General features: G+C 40.7%; 1 protein-coding gene and 1 long non-coding RNA gene across 2 annotated transcripts in view; one reads left to right on the top strand and one right to left on the bottom strand.

Annotated features, from left to right (window-relative positions):
• The window catches only part of LOC146968613 (uncharacterized), a 236,224-nt gene that overhangs the window by 165,271 nt on the left and 50,987 nt on the right, over positions 1 to 19,966 (top strand). The gene's annotated exons all lie outside the window — the stretch shown is intronic.
• On the bottom strand, positions 2,122 to 15,920 carry LOC146968617 (E3 ubiquitin-protein ligase TRIM39). Its single transcript, XM_085806413.1, has 15 exons — positions 15,860 to 15,920; positions 13,483 to 13,624; positions 12,000 to 12,258; positions 10,595 to 10,809; positions 10,394 to 10,498; positions 9,487 to 9,582; positions 8,276 to 8,509; positions 6,566 to 6,713; positions 5,829 to 5,876; positions 5,647 to 5,673; positions 5,486 to 5,550; positions 3,889 to 3,999; positions 2,897 to 3,015; positions 2,587 to 2,683; positions 2,122 to 2,455 (listed from the first exon to the last, which is right to left on the bottom strand). The coding sequence occupies exons 2-15, from the start codon at positions 13,621 to 13,623 to the stop codon at positions 2,303 to 2,305; spliced, it is 1,818 nt and encodes a 605-aa protein (XP_085662539.1). The 5' UTR covers position 13,624; positions 15,860 to 15,920; the 3' UTR covers positions 2,122 to 2,302.

Raw genomic sequence — 19,966 nt, 5'->3', positions numbered from 1 at the left:
CATCAAGTACTTACACTTTTGAAATAAAAAAGCACTTAAGTTTATTATCATAAATTACAATGCCAGGTCGTTCATCCTCATGTATTTTATTCTTTTATACGTTTAAGTGGAGTTTACTACCTTATGAAAGGTTTTAAAACTTTAAATACAGTTTAATATTTTGTTTTATTTGCTGTTTGGTGTGAACAGCAGCAGTGAACCTCAATGTGTTTCTTCACTGATGTGACAAACCTGCCCCCTGGTGTCCAAAATATTGAACCACAACAAACAAACCGAGCTGAACAGTGGCGTCATCCTACTTACTAAAGTGACAATGACGTACTGAATACATGTATTAATACTTGGGATAATATCAGTATAACAGTCATCTCACAATAAGTAACACCTTCTGTCACTACCCTCTAAATTAAAAGCAGTATTTCCTCTTTTTGTCACAATATTAGAATTTTAAATATTATTTTTTGGAACTACAAATGAAGCTGCTGGTAAATTATATTTTAATATTTTATGTTAAGTCATTGTACTTTGAGATAAACTGAGTTGCGGTTGTAGCATGTGTTGACTTAAGAAAGGAGAAATATTTTACTAAATGGACATTTGTGATCATTAATGACAATATGTGAGGAGAGATTCTCCTGCAAGTTGTGTTTCCTGGTTTCTTCTTTATAGCTGTGGAGCCATCGTTTGTCTAGTCTGTCATTATTATTCATCATCATAGTCGTCCAGGGAACTCTCAATCATCACATCGGATCATCTTGTTAAACAGTCGACGTAAATGAGACAGGTAGGGCATTATGGGTCATTTTTATTTAATGTTATCTAATTTTCTCTTATTTCTTTTAACGCTGTAGCATGTGTTTACTGTACTGGATGGCACATGTCATATTTTATAACTAATTTACTTTAAAGGTGTACAGAAATGGCCGTCTGTCCTGTTTGTCGCGCCGAGTTGTCACAAGTTGCCACACGAGTTTACCGGAGTAAGGAAAATGAATTTGATTGGTCGTTATCGAGCGGGCGGGATATTCAAACCTTGGGGCGAGACCGAGCTCATTGTGTGAGTGTGTGTGTCTCAGACGTTTGATTGACGGATGACGGATCCAATATCAGTGGCTGGTGAATCGTGCGCAGGCTGACGTATAATCCATGCGCCTGTATTATCTAATGCAGGAAAAAAATACCACACTTTCATCCCGGATTTAATCAAAAATAGAATTTTGCACAAAGTTTGGGCTCCATCGTCTGATAGATGAGTTATTACACTAATGTTAAGACCTACAGTGGGCTCAAATTCAATTTTCTCTTCTGTACAGCTTTAAAGCCGAGATGTTTGTGTTGAACCTCTGTTCTGCGTCTGTATTAAATTATCCTTATCCTGTAACCACCTACACATTATTAAGGTGTAGGCTACAGTAGGTGGTTACATCAGCAAAAGGACTGGAAACGAGAGGAAAAGGCATCACTAATAATAAACTAAAATAATCTTCTGCTCACAGATTTTATGCTAAGCTAAGCTAACTGGCCTCTGACTTCAGCTTCATATTTAACTCATTGAGTGCCATTGACGTATGTACGTCAATCAAGGGAAGGGTAGGAGTGAGGGGGCAGAAAAAACATGTGAAATTTAATTTTCAGATATCTTACATGTTTTTGAAGCCAAAATTGAAACGGATAAATCGCTGTTTTTCTTGAGAGACTCTCTTTCACAAAAAATGCATTTTTCTCAGCTTTCTAGAAAAAAAGTGGTCTTTTTGGTGCAACCAGGCTCTATTCAACTTAAGATAAATCAAGAATGGAACAAGGTACAAACAAATGTTTTTTTCCCTAGTTAAATAGGGAGTCTCCTCTTTCCTTTGAGCTGTTTGGTGTTTTCAGAGTCATAGTACAAAATATTCTGTGGGTCTTAAAATATTACTCAAAATGCCCCAAAACGCTGGCACTGACCATCTTATAAAAGGGCTGGCACTCAATGAGTTAATGTCAACATATGAGTGTGAGGCGTCAATCTTCTCGTCAAACAGTCAGCAAGACATCAAAGGTGATACATATTCTCTAAATCGCAGTTCTGGGATAATAAACACAGAAAAATGCTCAAATACAATAATCAACACAGACGCAAAACATGCTTGTTTTTATTAAATGATCAGTGAATTGTACAAGATGCTTCAACATGTTCCACCTATATTTGCATAAAATAAACTCGTCACAGTCAGATGCCGTCATTTGAAGGATTATTTTTTCTTTTTACAGGGAGTCTCAGAGCGCAGACGTAAACTGACGGGTAACTTCCAGGTGTTGCTTGTCACTCTATCGTATTTACAGGTGTGATGATGAGCGGCCCGTCGTTCTTCCCTGATTTATTAGTGCACGGGCTGAAGAACGGGAGGATGGATTCGCTGAACGTGTCGTTGAACGTGTAGATGTGGATTTTAGCATCGACATTGTAGAACGACACCTGTGGAGACAAGAGATGAGTGTACTGTGATCACATTGTTTGTTTGTTTTTATAGTATAAATTTAATGAACAAGACTTTGAAGAGAAATTTCACTGTGTGGAAGGTGAAAGTTAAAAGTCCTATACTGCACCTGTCCTTTCTCAAAGTCCACAAATACACCGATTTTATTGGGGCGGAGACCCATCTGCACGTCTGTGGAGGGTTCGGTGCGAAATGCGTACTTGTTCCTGCGGAAGAAAGGACAATTATAACTTAAATACAAGAGAAGAACCTGAAGAAGAAGAGTAAAGTCAAACTGAAAATTGAAATAATTTTTATAGCTTTCTTTTTATTTATATTTTACAACTAGATTTGAGAAATCTGAATCCTTGAGTCTCTTTTCTCTTGGTAGCTCATCCATTTATTAACCGTTTTTGGGACTTTAATTGATGAAAACTCACTTGTTTCTGAGACTGAGGAACCAGTATCCATTGGCGGGCGTCACATCAATCTTCCCCTTCCTGTTGATTGATTGTCGGGCCACGCCCAGATCCCAGTCTGTCTTCCCCCCCACCTCCACCTCCACAGAAAGTAGAAGGTAAAAGTCAAAATACAGTTTTCTCCTGGTATTTCTTGCAGTGTGTCTACACACATTTAACCCTCCTGTTGTCCTCCTGGGTCAAGGAAGAAAGGAAGGAAGGACGAAGGGAAAGATGGGAGGAAAGATAGAAGTAGGGAGGGAACAGATTGGATCAATTGAGTCAAAAAGGAAGGAAGAAGTAAGGACGAAGTGAAGGAAGGGAGGGAAAAAAGATTGTGGAAAGAAGGAAAGGAAAGAAAGATGGAGGGAGGGAACAGATTCGTTCAAGGAAGAAGGAAGGACAAAGTGAAAGATGGGAGGAAAGAAGGAAAGGAACAAGGAAGGAAAGATAGAAGGAGGGAGGGAACAGATTGGGTCAATTGAGTCAAAAAGGAAGAAATAAGGACGAAGTGAAGGAGGGAAAAAGATTGTGGAAAGAAGGAAAGGAAAAAGGAAGGAAAGAAAGATGGAGGGAGGGAACAGATTCGTTCAAGGAAGAAGGAAGGGAGGGAGGGAAACAGGATTGTGGAAAGAAGGAAGGGAAAAGGGAAGTAAAGAAAGTTGGAGGGAGGGAACAGATTCGTTCAAGGAAGGGAAAAGGGAAGGAAAGAAAGATGGAGGTATATAGGGAACAGATCAGGTCAATTGGATCAGTAGAGGAAGAAGAAGTAAGGACGAAGGGAAGGAAGAAAGAAAAGAAGGAAGGGAAAATGGATTGTGGAAAGAAGGAAGAGAGAAAGGAAGGAAACAGATTGGGTCAATTTGACCCAGAAGGACAACAGTTAATATTATATATATATTTATCTAAAGTTCTAGTTGGATCATTTTCTGGAGCGATTGATTGATCCGTCCTCGGAGAAGAGACGGTCTCACCTCCCAGTAGTGTCTCCCGGAGGAGACGGCCTCCCTCCCCAGGACGCAGACGACCCGGTCGAACCTCTCCGGGTGGTCGGGCAGCAGCTGGTGGCGGTCTCCACACCTCACCTGTACACGTGAGATAACAGGTGTGAAACCTATCTGTGTTAAATCTGATTGCACAGCGCCCCCATGTGGTTGACACACACACACATTTACAAGTGAATCATTAATTAATGGGTGTTATAAACAGAGCACTGGAAAAGAGAGTGACGACACCACCATTGACTCCCGTGGTAAGGGTTTAAGGGTTTTGCACCCCAAGTGGCAGGATATGGGTGTTGCAAAAGCGCCCAGAAAACCCATTCACTCCAATGTATGTGTGTTTCCCACTTGCTTGTAAATTGATGAAAACGGCCGTGTTTTTGTTTTTAGGTGTCTTGCTCATATCAAAAATGTACTTATAATTAGTTAATTACAAAATGTAGATTGAAACATTAATGTAGACAACTGTTTTTTGTTTATTTTTACTCGCCTATGTGTTAATGTTTATCTGTAAAGGATCCTCAATAGCCGTGTTTCCACTGCAGGAGTTCCTGGTAAAGGGAGGGGGTAGGAACTTCTACAGGAACCGTCCTCTCACTCGGCCCTCTCAGTGGCCGTGTTTCCACTGCAGAGTCGGACCCCGCAGCGACGTCATGAGTTTCGATCGCCGCTTAATCGCCGTGCGACAGTTTCGACCGTGGCGTCACCCAGGCAGGTCACAAGCACATGCACACAAATCCTAACAACAACGAAGAAGGATGGAAGGAGCTGAGGCGGTAGGCGCGTTTCTGGTTTGTGTGTTTGTGCACATGGCGGTTGATTGTAATCGATTGTAATGATTGTAATTTTTTTTTTTTTTTTTTTTAACTTTTCACGGCATTGTTTTGCGGCGTGATGGATCCCCAGTGTGTCGAGGTGCGCTGATATTTTCATTTCGCCGCGATGACTCAAACCCCATCTGAATCTCCTCGGTGCTGTAGACTGCAATCAATGTCTGCACCTCGTCGTCGGTCCATTTGTGTACATCTTCCTGCTGTTTTCTTGTTGTTTACAGCGGTGTCTGCTAGGCTAATGCTCCCCTTCTGCTCCCCCTTTTAAAAATGCCGGTTGTTTTGGTGCTTTCTGGTAGCGTCAGAGCCTGCTCTAGCTACAGCCAATCAGTGCCGGGTTAACCTCGAGCCCCACCCAGGAGCTTTTCAGGGCCGAACGGAGTACCTACCCTGGAGTAGGTACTCCGTTGGCCCCCGTAAAAGTTCCTGTAAATGGCCCTGTGGGGGAGGTTCCTGCAGTGGAAACACGCACCTACGGGGCTGGCCCCGTAAAATTACCCCGAAGTTCCTGCAGTGGAAACGCGCCTATTGATGCTATTAACGTGGGTGATCTATAAATGTCCTTAAATTATTGAAAACACCACACTTGCTCATTCACCAACAATGCAGAGATGTAATTTCTTGGGCGCTTTTGCAAAACCCATATTCCTCCACCAGGAGGCGCTTCCATTGGACCAATGCGTGTCGTTACTCTCTTTTATTCCAGTGCTCTAGTTATAATGAGTTACGAGGTGTCTCACGCTCTTCAAGTCCTCGGACAGAATCAGTCTGGGATGGGATGTGTTGAAATCCAGAGTCACGTCCACTGTGGTGAAGGAAACACAGATGTGTCAGTCACATATGTGAATATATAACGTGTGTTTCTATGGCGATGGCTTTATTTATTTGTTCAGTGACATACCTGCGTACTCCTGCACCCTCCTCATCCCTGCACACAAAGGCACATGTCGTTAATATGTATTAACATGTGATGAAGTGATTTTAAAGTGGCTGTTGTGTATCTGGACGTCAATTATTAGCAAATATAAGGTGGATGGCAGTTGTGTGTGTGTGTGTGTGTGTGGTCTGGGTGTGGACACTCACTGGGCTGTGGTTGGACGGGACTGGGCTCCAGTGCTAAGGCAGGAAAACCTGGGTAAGAACGAGACAAAATGTGGGCGGAGCCTCAAACAGTTCAAACAATGAAAACAAAAACCTCAGAATGAAGCCTGAAAACTTAAATAATTTTGGGATAAATCCACTTAATGGGACAACAAGGAGTTTGTATTTGGTTATAAAAAAGTCTCATATTAATGTGGATGAATCTACGTTACCCACACTTGTTAATGGCTCCATTTTCGATAACGTTTTGTCTCTGTCGTTATTTTGTTATTATTAGTAGTGGTGGAGATGCTGGGCGAGCCGACCAGCGTTTCCTTACTTTCGGTTTCGCGGATGCTGCCCGGCGGGTCATGAGAATAACGCAGCCGAATCGCCGTTTATGGTCGGAACTACGACGGTATCTGATCTGTCTTTGAACCTCTGACTTTCATTCTTGATGAATGAAAACATTCTTGGCAAGATGTCCGTCTTGCGCCGGTCCAAGAATTTCACCGTGCGTGCGGAGGCTCATGGTAAATGTAGTTTGAGAACACTTCACTTTCCAAAACTCCTCATTGTCCCTTTTAATCATGATGAGAAACCTTTGGTGCAGTTAATGATCTCGACCACCAGATGGCACCAAAATTGCACTTCATTGTCTGCAGTGTTAGGACGTCTTTTCTCTACAGACTCGGGACTTGTTATTTCTCACATATCAAAGGTCTTTGGGAGTTGCTCACCTGTCTCTGCGGCGTTCTTCAGCTGCTCCTGGAAGCGCTCCACCAGAGCAGCCAGAGACCGGTAGATGGTTCCCGTCCCCAGGTCGGAGTTCACGGACACTCCTGACCAGTCTCTGGCCGGAGGAGGGCTGGACAGGACGGGGAACGTCTGCACACACACACACACACACACACACACACAGCAGGTGGGGCATTGTGATCAACTGTTTATTGGTCTTTGTCATGTTAATAGAGGCAGTCACACAGTCATCATGTGTCCCAGGTGACCCAATACACATGACAATGGCAACTGTTTCTGCCCCCAACCCAGTCTGCCTAAGACAAGGTAGCCTACACCAATATACTGTATATATCCCTTTCTGACAGACGCATGAAGCACTGGTATATGTTTATCTTTAAGGCCCTTACTGGTAAACACTAAACAGCCCCCATACATCTCATCTTTATTAGAATGGTGCCCTAGATCTTATTCTACTCGCTCTAGTGGTTTATTATTTCTTAAGGTCCCTTTTGTACATTCAGAGTTCGGTAAATCTGCCTTTTCCTTTGATGCTCCTAACTCATGGAATATTCTCCAACATACTTTGGGGCTGGAGAATATTCCTACTCTTGCTGATTTTAAACGTATGGTGTCTGACCTTTGTAAATCATCCTGCAACTGTTATTCAATGTAATTGTATTTATGTTCTGCTGCTGCTTGTAAACTCGTCGTCCCTGTAAATGAGGGAAACCTCAGTGACCAACGAGTTAAAATAAAGGTTTAAATAAAATATACATGACAATAACAGCAAAAACAGTAATAATAATAATAATAGTAATAAGGAAAAGGAAAAGAGTATTAATAAATTAATATATGGCAACTGTATCTGCCTCAACCCCCCCTACCCCCCACCCCCAACCCAGGCAGTCTGCCTAAGACAAGGTAGCCTACACCATTATATACATGACAATAACAGCAACAACAGTAATAATAGTAATAATAGTAATAAGGTAAAGGAAAATAGTATTAAGAAATATCAAAAAGCAAACATGTAGGAAATCTTACATACACAAAACAACTTCAGTCAATCAATCACTCACTCATCCATACAGTCACTTATAACCCTACTCCCCCCCCAACCCTTCTCTTCTGTCAAACTGGTTTTTAAGTGTTTGCAGAACTTGGCTCCAGATGTGCTGTGCAGTCGTTTTAGAAGACAAAACAGTGAAAGGATCACCAGAGGTACGGCAAGTGGCAACTGTAAAATCTCACGCCGTAAGAAGACCTCCTTTGGGCAATCAGCCTTCTCTATAAAGGGTTCCCAGATGTGGAATTCACTACCGACCGAAATAAAACCCGAGACATTAGAATTTTTAATACAAAGGTTAAAATCTGGCTGAAACAAAATCAGAACTGTATGCATTTTTAATGTCTCATGACTTGGTATGATTTTAGTATTAGTAAGTATTGTACATTTTATAATGTTGTTATGTAACTTTGATGTCTTTCTTCTTACCTTCTTTTTTCTACTAAAAGCCTAACTAGGGACGGGAGTTGGAAACTAGCATTAGCTATAATCTCTGTATGCAGAACATCAGTCACATTGACTTGTTTGTAAGGAGTGGAAGTGTCACTATGTTAACCTGCATTGTCCCTATCAAATAAACTGAATTAAATTAAATGAAAAAATCTCCTCCTAGACCTGAACTCTGAAGTAACTTCTCACCGACCTTCACGCAGTGGTTGTGGTCGTCCGACTGGGCGAGCTCGGCCAGGGCGCATCCTCTCCTCCGCAGCTCCTCCACCTCCAGCTCCAGCTGTCGGATCATGGCGTCGGCCTGATGCGCCGCCGCCCTGCGGCTCATCTCCAGCACCTCGATCAGCTCTGCCTGCGAGCGCTCGATGGCCGAGACCAGAGAGAAGAACAGGCCGACGCTGCCCGCCGTCTCCCGCTCCACCGCCCTCTGGGTGAGGAAGTGGGAGAGGTTTGATTTTATTTATCAGCTGCAGTGGGATTCCCCTCATAATGTGTTCTGTCTACACAACATCTGAAAATATACAACAGGAACATCTGGATCTGGAGGATTTGGACTGTCAGAGACACACAACAACAAAAATCTGGTCTAAATGCATCTAATTTAGCAAAAACCATTCAAATTTGGTCAAATTTGACCAGAAACCAGGAAATAATCTGAGTGAATTTCAGAATAACCACATGAAATTATTAATAATAACAATAAAACTATTGAAATTTAAGGACCCTTTTGGTCTCACAGCAAAAAAAATGTAAATAAACCGACATAATTTCAGGTAAAAGCAAGACAATAGTGGGCAGAGTCCAACATGTTTGAATCAAGCCATCAGAAATGAACCTAAATTTGTATAACCTCCAGAATTATCGAATAAATTCCTCAACAAACACAATATTTTATGACAGACCTAAAAAAAAAATTTGGAGCCACAAAAATTCAGGAAGTAATGTGATGAAACACATCTAAGAAAATATCCAATAGAATAAAAGCCCATTGTTAGCATCACAAACTTTAAACACTGAAATTATAGATCTGGGTCAAACTCATGCAGGTCAAACACCCAAAAATGAGGAAATAACAACAACAAAAGCAAATGACAATAACAAAAATATGGGAGGAATCCAAAGATTTAAGATTAAATCATCAGACAAATTATGTTTCTAATGGTTATGTTTGTTTAGAAACACAAAATAAAGTTGTACATCACAGTATCATCCATTAAAATGAAGTTTAACTGTAACAGAGAGAAAAAAAACCTGAAGATCAGGAAGTAAAAGTATGAACTTAACATCTGTGATGAAACACTGATAAGCAAATGACAAGAGGATTTACAGGTTTTCCCACACAGCTGCTGCAGTGTGTGTGTGTGTGTGTGTGTGTGTGTGTGTGTGTGTGTGTGTGTGACCTACCTCCACTTCAGACACTGATGTTCTGATCTCCTCCATCTTCCTCATTCGCTGTCTGATCATCTCCTGGATCTGCTGCTCCAACACACCGAGCTGGGACTACACACACACACACACACACACACCAACTACTTATTAAAAAGTTTCTTCTCCAGTTTGATCTTGCAGAAAAACAAAATGTCCAATCACACGCTCTCAGCTACGGTTTCCCTTTGGGGCCGGTCCTACAGATGAATTTCTGGTAACACTTCACAATAAGGGTCCCTTAATTAACGCTCGTTAGTACATTATTAAGCATTTATATATAAACTAATGTGTTAATTAATGCTGAGTAATGCATACATAGTGACTACTACTACATTAGTCAACTTTTATTATTTACTTAATAATTCATTAACTCTTTGACTGCCAGCCATTCTCACAGCAGCTTCATCCAGCTTACCAGGCATTTTCCAGCTTTTTGACTGATTTTCGTAGACCCACCATATATTATGTACTGTTACTACATACAAATTCAATGCATCAAATGAAAGAAGACAGTCTCTACTTTACAGCAAAAAAGACTGTGTGTTTCTATCTTGTTCCAGTCTTGTGAAATTGGTGGTTGAATATAGGTTAGTTTAGCCCAAAAAGACATTTTGGCACCAGAATCTTGGTTTTTGTGTCGGCTGTCGTTTTCAGGTGGACCAGAACAATTGGCTCCATTATATTTTGCTTTAGTGACACCTCAACATCTGTACACTTGTTCTCTTATATAATAATAATAATAATATATAATATAATAATATATCTTAAACAGTTAATTAATGCTTAATAGTGTACTAACTAACATTAATTAAGGGACCCTTGTTGTAAAGTGTTGCTGAATTTCTTTCTATCACATGCAGACGCTCTGTTTTCTCTCCTTCACCTTGGCCTCCATCCACTCCTCCTCCACCGGCACCGTGTCGTGACCCTGATGGTACTGGGCTTCACATTCAGGACAGACACACACTCGGTCGTTCCTGCAGTAAATCTGACGGGAAAACACACAAACAGGCAGGAAGTCGTGGTGAACAAAACTGGACGTTCACAGTCGGTTCGGCAGCTGCAGGTTTTTGACATTCTGTACCATGATTCCTCGCTGGTGGATCTCACACAGAGGGAGGCTGTGGCTGCTCGCCGCTCCGCTCACGGTGAATCTCCTCCGGCCGCTGGAGCGGGAGTACGGCTGCGGAGGCGGTGGAGGTCCGGGAGCGTTGTTGTTCAGGGCCGCGATCGGACTGTTGTTTGGTACCGAAGACGCCAACGAGGCAGAAGAGGGAGGAAACTCTAGGTCGGAGTTACCTTCAGAAAGACGTTTGACTTTAGAGATGTAGAACATATAGTACATTGCTAGGATTTTTTGTTTCTCAACAATTCATAACCATTAAAGGGATAGTTCAACATTTTGGCGAATTGGCCCATTGCCATAATAATAATCCCTATAGTCATAGCAGTAGGTTTGTTAGCTTTAATTGTCGGTGCAAGCTGTTTTTAGAACGGCGGAGCAGAGCCGTGAGCTGCTCAGAGCTACGCCATGGAGGCTCATGGGATTTCTTGGTTTCCCTCATCAAACTCATCAAATACACAATCCAACAACTCCACAACGCTCTGGTGGACAAGTTGTGACCTGCACATTCACCACGCTATGAGATAATAACACAACGTTACCACACAGAGTTGTTTTAGAGGGAAATTCATGCAAAACCACTGATGCACGTTGCCTTCAGGGACAGTTTTTCATCATCAGTCTCTGTATTTCCCTCTAAAACAACTCTGTGTGGTAACGTTGTGTTATTATCTCATAGCGTGGTGAATGTGCAGCTCACAACTTGTCCACCAGAGCGTTGTGGAGTTGTTGGATTGTGTATTTGATGAGTTTGATGAGGGAAACCAAGAAATCCCATTAGCCTCCGTAGCGTAGCTCTGAGCAGCTCACAGCTCTGCTCCGCCGTTCTAAAAATAGCTTGCACCAACAAATAAAGGTAACAAACCTACTGCTATGACTATAGGGATTATGGCAATGGGCCAATTTGCCAAAATGTTGAACTATCCCTTTAATACATCAACATAAGTTCTTCTGCGTCAAACTGTCCTGAAGACATATTAACACTGACATCTAGTGATGGTGGCAGCTGCATCATCAAATAACCTGTGTTTTTAGGTTTGGTTACCCATCAGTCAGTTCAACTGCTGATTGATCGATAATCGGCCGATACATACGAAAATTTGGTCAACTTATGAAATCTCTTTTTCAGATCCTTTCCAGTATCCCTTTTCCATCTTTCTCCAACCTGAACATCTGACTGATACGTTTGTCACTTGCCAAACAAGTCGGCCAAACCAAATCTCACATGTTATTTCTTTAGGTAATGATGAATTTCATAATATCTTGAAATATTATACATTTTATCCTGAGCCAGTATTTGTATATTTCTGTTGTTTCATTTTTTTTTAAGCTTTTGTGTTTGATGATAAAAGATAAACTGTCTCACCTGCATCAAAGGACGACGTCATCCAAGACTTGGGCGGAGGTTGGGGCGGCCTCTTCTTCAACTCGTCGAATAATTGATCTTGCAGCGCTCCCTCCCCTCCCCCTCCCCCTCCCCCGGCCCTCCCCCCTCTCCTCTCCCTCCCCGCCACCCCCGCTCCCCTCATGGACCTGAACTGCTCCGTGATCTCTCGCAGCGTCCGGTTGATGTGGAGGTCCGGCTTCTTTGGGAAACTTTTCTTACACAGAGGACACTGGCACACCTGCAGTAAGGGAGGAGACAGAGAGGATGCTTTAGCGTTAGCAACAGAGCTAACATCACTGTCCACGAGCTGGATGATCCTCGGAGGAACAAGGGGACGGATGCGGATGAAATTAGGGATGTCACGATTACTTGTCTGCACAATTAACCGCGGTATTAAATGCCACAATTAATTAATCATAAACATTCCTCAATACCGTCACTTTCCAAAAACGATTATGCCGTAACCGTATCGACACATCAGCACAACTCTCACGCAAAACAAAAACAAACGTGACAATGAATTGTTAGGAATTTAAATGTTAGCGTCCCACTGTAATGAAAAAACAAAAAAACAAAATAAACTTAAATGGACAACAAGGAGTTTCACTTTAAATTTCAAATATCCAGTAGTTGGGAAAAGTTCTTCATTTGTGGAATAATCAAAAGTTTCCTTATTTACTTTATCACTTGACTGTAATGGTCTAAAAATCAGGTGCAAAATATCAATCAATAAATGTATATATACTATATTATAGATGTTTATTTGACTAGTTTGAATTTAAAGAGACCCTGAGAAATTGCTTTTGGTTCTAAAAGAGTCTCATATTAATGTGGATGAATCTACGTTACCACTTGTTAATGGGTCAATTTTCGATAAATATATTGTTTTGTCTTTATAGTTATTTTGATATTATTATTTAGTGGTCGAGTCGCCCAGCATTTCCTACTTTTCCTACTTTCCTACTTCCTGGACGCTGCCCAGCGGGTCATGAGAATAACACCGCCGCATTGTCATTTATGGTCGGAACTACAACGGTATCTGATCGTCTTTCAACCTCCGACTTTCATTCTTGATTAATGAAAACATTCTTGGCAAATGTTTTCACCGTGCGCGCGGAGGCTCATGGGAAATAGTAGTAGTAGTGTGACAAGTACTTTGCTTTCCAAAACCCCTCATTGTCCCTTTAAACATTTGGTATAGATGACAAATAATCACTGAAATAATGTAAACATTTCCCCTGGGGGGTTAATAATCGGTCCAATGTTAATAGATACTTTGTATATATAAGTAGTAATATAATTATATTTTGACTACATTTGATTTTAACACATTCAAAGTGTTGTGAAATTAACTAGTTCATAATAATCGTGATAATTGTAATACCGTGATTATTTCTCTGACAATAATCGTACCAAAACAAAATCCATAATCGCGACATCCCTACAGGTGATGGACACGCACCTTGGAGCCGTCCCAGTATCTGCTGATGCAGCCCATGCAGAAGCTGTGGCCGCACGGCGTCGTCGACGGGTTGTTGAACACGTCCAGACAGATGGAGCACTGGAACTGCTCGTCAGACAGGAAGCTGCCGTACAGAGACATCCTGCATGGACAGAGACAGAGACAGAGGGACGTCATCATCACATCATCATCATCTGCTTTTGCTCCCTGATCTAACCAGGTCTGGGACTGAGGATCTCGTCTCTGGTCTCAACACAGATCCCTTCGCTCACTCAATCAAAAGAAAAATCTCAGCAACTAAAGATCAGATCGTCATATTTTTGTTTCCAGACAACAGATTGAACTTTGTTCTTTGTCTTGTCAGAAGAAGTTGCAGGTTCTTCAACCTTTACAGTTACAACCATGATAGAATTAGTAGAAGAGAAACTGAACCACAGCACCAGAAATTTCAGAAAACACTATATCCATCCAAAAAAGTCTGAATTAGTGAAACAAGAATCCCATAAATCTTTGCACAGACAGAATCAACCGGGAACTTGATGACCGAGTCCGGTGCCAGTCACCTGTTCCCACCTGATCTGAGTTTTTAATGCAACAGGTTTGAAATCAACAAACACAAGTGATCCTGATCCTGATGCTTCATTGGTTTGACCATTGGTCTTTGTTGCTTCAGATTCCCATGAAACTCGATCGACACGTTTCATCACCATCACTACCATCAGGAGCCGTTCATTTGAAGCCGGCGTGATTAGACTGCAGGCGTCATGTGACCTTAGAGAAGTAGGTGAAAGGTGAGGAAAGTGAAGTGTGTAGGTGATGAAGAGCTGAAGATCAGATGATCACGTCGTTATATAAGACGAACGCATATTTTCTTCCCTGTCGCCACAGATCAGATTAGACGACGGAGGAATGAAGCGCGGCGGGATTCTGCACCGCGGCATCACGTAGGCTACGACCCACAGCGTAGAAAACCAGAGTTCAGACAGGAGACGAGGACGTGCAGCATCGCATCATCTCCTCTCATCCATCCATCCAGGACACTTTCCCAGGTTGGATACACCCTGGATAGTTTATTACAGAGCTAACACGCCAACAGTAAACCTAAAGGCCATCAAATAAAATAGGCTACACTATAAAAAAAAATAAGGACAATGACCAACAACACCTGTAAAAAAAAAAAAAAGGAATCTGACTGAATTCATATTTTACAAGTTGTTCTTTGTTGTTTTTTTGTTTCATTTTTTGTAAAACACTTGTTAAAACCTTGTGCCTAGCCTACATTACCCAAAATGCACCCTGATCAAAGATACAGTGTGATATCCATCCATTCATCCATCCATCCATTGCTGTTTGTCCAGCCAATGGGTGAAGATGAGGTTCACCTGGACAAGTAGCTTCTATTTACTGATAATTATAAATTAATAAGTGCAAATGTTTATTTGTACCAATGACTTCTCCACATGTAACACTGTAAAAATTAACAAAAAACGTTGAGTTTATGTGAATACAAGAAGGTCCGTCTGGAAAGTGTCTTATTAAAAACTGACTTGACCCAATTTAAAAGGAGAAATTACCCAACATGCAACTCGACTGTAGACTCACAGGTGAGTCAGACAGAGTGACATAACAGTAACGAATCCTGTAGACATGTTGGATTAGTATTGTCTCACTTCACACCCACACTGTGGTTTTATGTTAAATAACCAGAACAGGTCAGTTAACATTTTTTAAAGAAATTAAGACTTTTTTTTTTTTTTTTTTTTTTTTACAGACATTAAGACATTTTTACATCATGTCACATTTGTCGAGTCAGATCCAAGAGTCTGGCCTCAAATGTCTTTTATTACAGGTAAGAAAAAGTTTCATTCTAGATAACAGATCATTATTGTTACATTTTGTTTCTTCTTGTTATGAACAAAGTAACAACTTGTGCTCTGTCCTGTCTGCTCTGAGCTTCCTTACCCTGGAGGAACTCGATTCATAGCCAAAGAGATTATAAAACACACACGACACATTGAAATTTATATTAGCAGCCGCAGGAGATGCTGTTAACAACTCCATAAAATAAACGATTAGAGCCTTGTGTAAACTGAAGGACCTTTCAGAATAAAACATCAGACATGTATTGAGTCAAAGGTCAGCATTTTGAAGTTTGATCAAAAAGGCAGATTTTGTTACTGCTGTTAGCTCAAAAAATGAGATTTTAGGGTGTTTGTGTCAAGAAAAATAAAAGAAAAAGAAAGAAAGTGTGAGAATTCGCACTTCTTCATTTTATGGAAGTAGGCTACATTGACTTTCTTCGGGTTTCTGGACAAAGATAGAAATTAAAGTGGCCGTTTGTTGCATATCGAGAGATTTAAAACATAAAAGCGGATACCTGAGTGCAGGTGAGGTGACTTGTCGTCTTATTCCTGATTTCAAAAGTTAAATCCAAAAAAGCTCCAGAGACGAACGTAGCCCAAACTTTATGTCGACACACTGAGTCCTGGTGCTCACAGGTCAAATCTGAGTCACTCACTCAGACTCTGGGATTTAAAGGTTTGTGTGTGAAGGTTGTGATTTTCCGTCACTCCTAAGCCACGCCCACTCACCTGTCCCGCAGCATTCACCTGTTTGCCAGGTGGATGCTGCAGGACTGGTTACAGTAGAGAGAGTAGGTCAACATGCCTGTATTTCTAAAACAACTTCCAACAATGTTTCTGTTTGAGTTTCTCCCTGCTCAGGATGAGTCAAACTCAGTTTCCCGCAACCAGAGGAACAGTTATTAATCAACTTTCTTTAGCAACGATAAGCACTGCACACATTTCACCATTTTAAAGAATGGATAAAAACAATTTGTCAATCTAATTGACCCTGTGACCGTTTTCTTCCACCCTTTTTCATGCGTAATCATAATCAGTAACTGAATAAAAATGCTGTATAGAAGTCACACACTCTCGTTTATCTCAAAATATTGTTTTGTTTTATTTTGAAGAAAGAGAAATTCATGTTAATTGTTCAGCGTTTGTCCTGCACAGGCCAAAGAAATAAAAAAAATCACCCATGTTGTTCCTCATTTCCATTCCAGGAAGTTGGCAAGACTTTACCATTTCTGAGTATTAAAAACAGATTTGTCTTCAGATTAACAGATCTGGAAACGTGAGCTGGACTTCCCGATAACGACCGCCCACTGGTTTTTATGTCAGGAGTCAACAACCAAGCTAGCAGCTCTGTGAGGCCGTTGCTTTAGACATTATGTTACCCCATTTTAATTTAGCCCCTCAACAAGCTACAGCCTACCGTTCATTCATTTGGAATCAGGTGTGGAGCTCAGTGTCGCAGAAGTTATTTTGATTGATTATGAAAGTTGATCTGATGTAACATGCACTGTATAGTCCCCCTCTTTGTGGTAGCTATTGTTGTGAAATACGTCAATGTTTTGTTGTCTTTGTTGTTGACATTGTTGGGTGGTTTGATCTTTGTTGTTTGGGTTTATCAGAGTGTTTGTTTTTTTCTTTTTTTGTATTACTGTGTTAAAAAATATTAATAATATACTGTATATTTAAAATGCCATCCATTACCCATTTAACTTAGATGCCATTACCTTTAGCTATCAAATACTTTGGCTTCAAACAAAGTCTGGGTGGCTCTTGGAGACAAGCTAACCAGCTAGTAAGATAAACAAGGGCGCATGACGTCTGTCCGACTACCCATTTCTCCGACCATACATTTCTTTATTTTTGCATCCATTAGTCCGACCTCCCACTTCTCCGACTTAAGTAGCCCTAACCCTTAACCTTACCCTAAACCTAACCTTAACACTGTAGAATGGGTAGTCGGAGAAATGAGCCGTCGGACTTTTGGGCAGTCGGACTGACGTATGCTCCCCGATAAACAAATCTATAAAAGCCTCATCGGTTTCGTTAGCTAATCACAAGACCCTCCGAGCAACGCTAGCAACATCTGCGCGGCAGGTTGGAAGCTAAATCGGTGCTGGGGCTAGCCGGTTAGCATGCTAACTTTAGTAGAAGAGAAGATGTGAGGGAGATTTATAGATTTTTAGAAATGCTAAACGTACAAATAGCTCCACTAAAGATGAAGACTGAGTCTTCAAACTCATCATGAAGCTAAGCAGAGAAATATCATATGTTGATTTGATTTTCTGTTTTGTTTTTGTTCTTATTGTTGTTAGTTTTGGCACAAACCAATCTCCTTTGTGCTTATTTACACAGGAGAGCTTCTACAACAACAACAGCTTCACCATGTGACTAGACTGACAATGAGCGATGGCACGGAAAGTAAATACTGTATATCTCCACTTATCGTCTCCTTGATCTTTGTCCTAAGAAATGTGGTCATGTTTGTCCTGTGTGTCGTCTCTCTCTTTGAACTGTATGTTTTTGTTTGCGACAAGTTTTTTTGGACCAGTGTCATCTCACATTTTTCACGTTTCTCATACCTGTGGGTTAATGAGGCGCTAACGCTGCAGCGAGATAAGCCGGCGCACAGACGGCGTAGGCTACCCAAACACGATGTTAGGCTTTTGTTAAAAAAAACATCCTCCTTAACCGTGCAGTTGATTCAGTCTCTGAGTTATTCCAACCTGTGGCACATTTCTTAAAATATCAGTGGAGACAACTTGTTTTCAACGTGGGTGTTGATACAAGTCAACACTGACTCCATATCAGTTTTCATAGATAATGTTAAACAGCTGATGCATTTTCAGATGATGATTTTTGAGATGATAGCATCATTTCCTCTTTTTAATTGTATGTATTATGTTTAATTAAACTTGCATGTCTGTATTTTTCTTTTCTTTTTTCATTCATGCATTAACTGAAAAGTATAAGTCAGTGGTCTATAAATTCACTTTAATTTATATAATTTAACATATACTTTATGTGATATAGCCTACTTGTAATAGCTGAAACATCCCATTGCAGGAATCAGATACATAATGCATATACATAACCATATGTATACGTATTCATACAAACACACACACGCACAGGATGTAAATTCAGATAAGTTCCCTTCACTGTAAACATCTAGTTATCTCTCTGATCAGCGGTACCAGTCGTACTTTTCCTCTTGTACATTCTGCACTGTCACTTTTGTGTTATTGCCTCACAATAAGAGCTGTTGCACAATTGCAGCCCAGCGATTCCTAAATTTAACCTTCATGTTTTTTCGGTGTGGTCGAGACTGTTTCTTCTTCTTCCTCAGCTGCTGCAAGTATCTGAAAATGAATAAAGTCAGACATTGTTTTAACATTTGTCAAACTGTTCATACCTCCCTGTCTCCTCAGTCAGACCACACCCGTCTTTGAACGTGACCTCAGATCTGGATGTTGTTGACTACACACCTGTAAAGTTTTCTGGGTGTATCCTTCACTGCTGTGACACAGTGAGTCCAACATCAAAATACAGTAAATAGGTCATTAGTCATGTACTGTAGGTTATTTGCAGTTACACACCTTTGCTTTTCCTGTTGTTACACGCCAAGAGTTTCAATTGTAGGAAACTTCACCAGTTTTAATTCCTTTTCCTGGTTGTTTCCTCTGACTAGTCACCTTCAAGTGAACTCACCTGGTTTGATGTTGAGTTATTATCGAACTACCTGTTGTCTGCAGCTGAGTCCCGTTGCTTATTGAACCATCGTGCCAATAAGCAAGAGCAAGACTTTGAGAAGGTGGAAAAGTCTTTTTTAAATTGCAGAAATGAAATAATTGTAAATAACAAAATAGAAAAAAATAAATATTAATGGGACAAAACTTTAAATTTGTGCCATCTGTGATTAAAAAACAACTGTTCATTTATTTCCTTAAACACATAACGCAATGTAAAAGACTGATGTACTGTTTTATCATTTGTAGCATCTTTGTGCAGTGCAGTTCGTGTTCAGTAGCAAGGCGTTCCTCCGAAATTTTTCACAGAAATGACCACAAAAGAGAAGTAAAAGGTGTTATGTCTTTTTCTCATCTTCTGCTGCATATTTCTTGCTGCTGCTGCTGCTGCTGCAAATATGGCATTATCAATGTGGCAATTGTATGGGGAAGTAGTTTTCATTAAAGGTTGGGTCTGGAGTTTTGTGCCCAAAAATAATCATTAGACTTGTACAAATGGCAAGGCAAGGCAGGGTTCTTACGGATCCTTAAAAAGTCTTAAAAGGCATTGAATTCATTAATCTAAAAACAAGGCCTTAATTGGCATTAAAATGTCTTAAATACATTTTTCAAAGGTCTTAAAAATGTTAACACTTGGTAAGTGGGATTTTATGATTATAATTAGTCTCAAATCTCAAAATAATTGGTAACATTCTGACATAGAGAAGTTAGTGGCGGCCGTCACCGCTAAATTTCTTACCGCCACCAGCTCCCAAATCAGTTTTTTTTTTTCCACCCAATCATTCATGTAGCAGTCACTTTACCTTGGACCACATAGGAAAGTGGGTAAAATTGTCCCTAACCCTATGTAATAGATGTGGTGACGTTTTTGTTTTGTTT

This window comes from Trachurus japonicus, chromosome 18 (assembly GCF_045865225.1).
Source record: "Trachurus japonicus isolate A0001 chromosome 18, Traja_1.0".
Lineage (NCBI taxonomy): Eukaryota > Metazoa > Chordata > Actinopteri > Carangiformes > Carangidae > Trachurus > Trachurus japonicus.
The sequence above is the reverse complement of the archived record's forward strand: the minus strand, read 5'-3'. Positions and strand labels throughout refer to the sequence as shown.

Bases quoted from the DNA above. Each gene is read 5' to 3' on its own strand.
- LOC146968617 (XM_085806413.1), bottom strand. From the start codon at position 13,623: ATGTCTCTGTACGGCAGCTTCCTGTCTGACGAGCAGTTCCAGTGCTCC. The intron at 10,499-10,594 runs GTACAGAATGTC...TTTTCCCGTCAG, and splicing joins TCCACCAGCGAGGAATCATG to ATTTACTGCAGGAACGACCG. The intron at 3,016-3,888 runs GTGAGACCGTCT...CTTTCTGTGGAG, and splicing joins CCGGGAGACACTACTGGGAG to GTGGAGGTGGGGGGGAAGAC.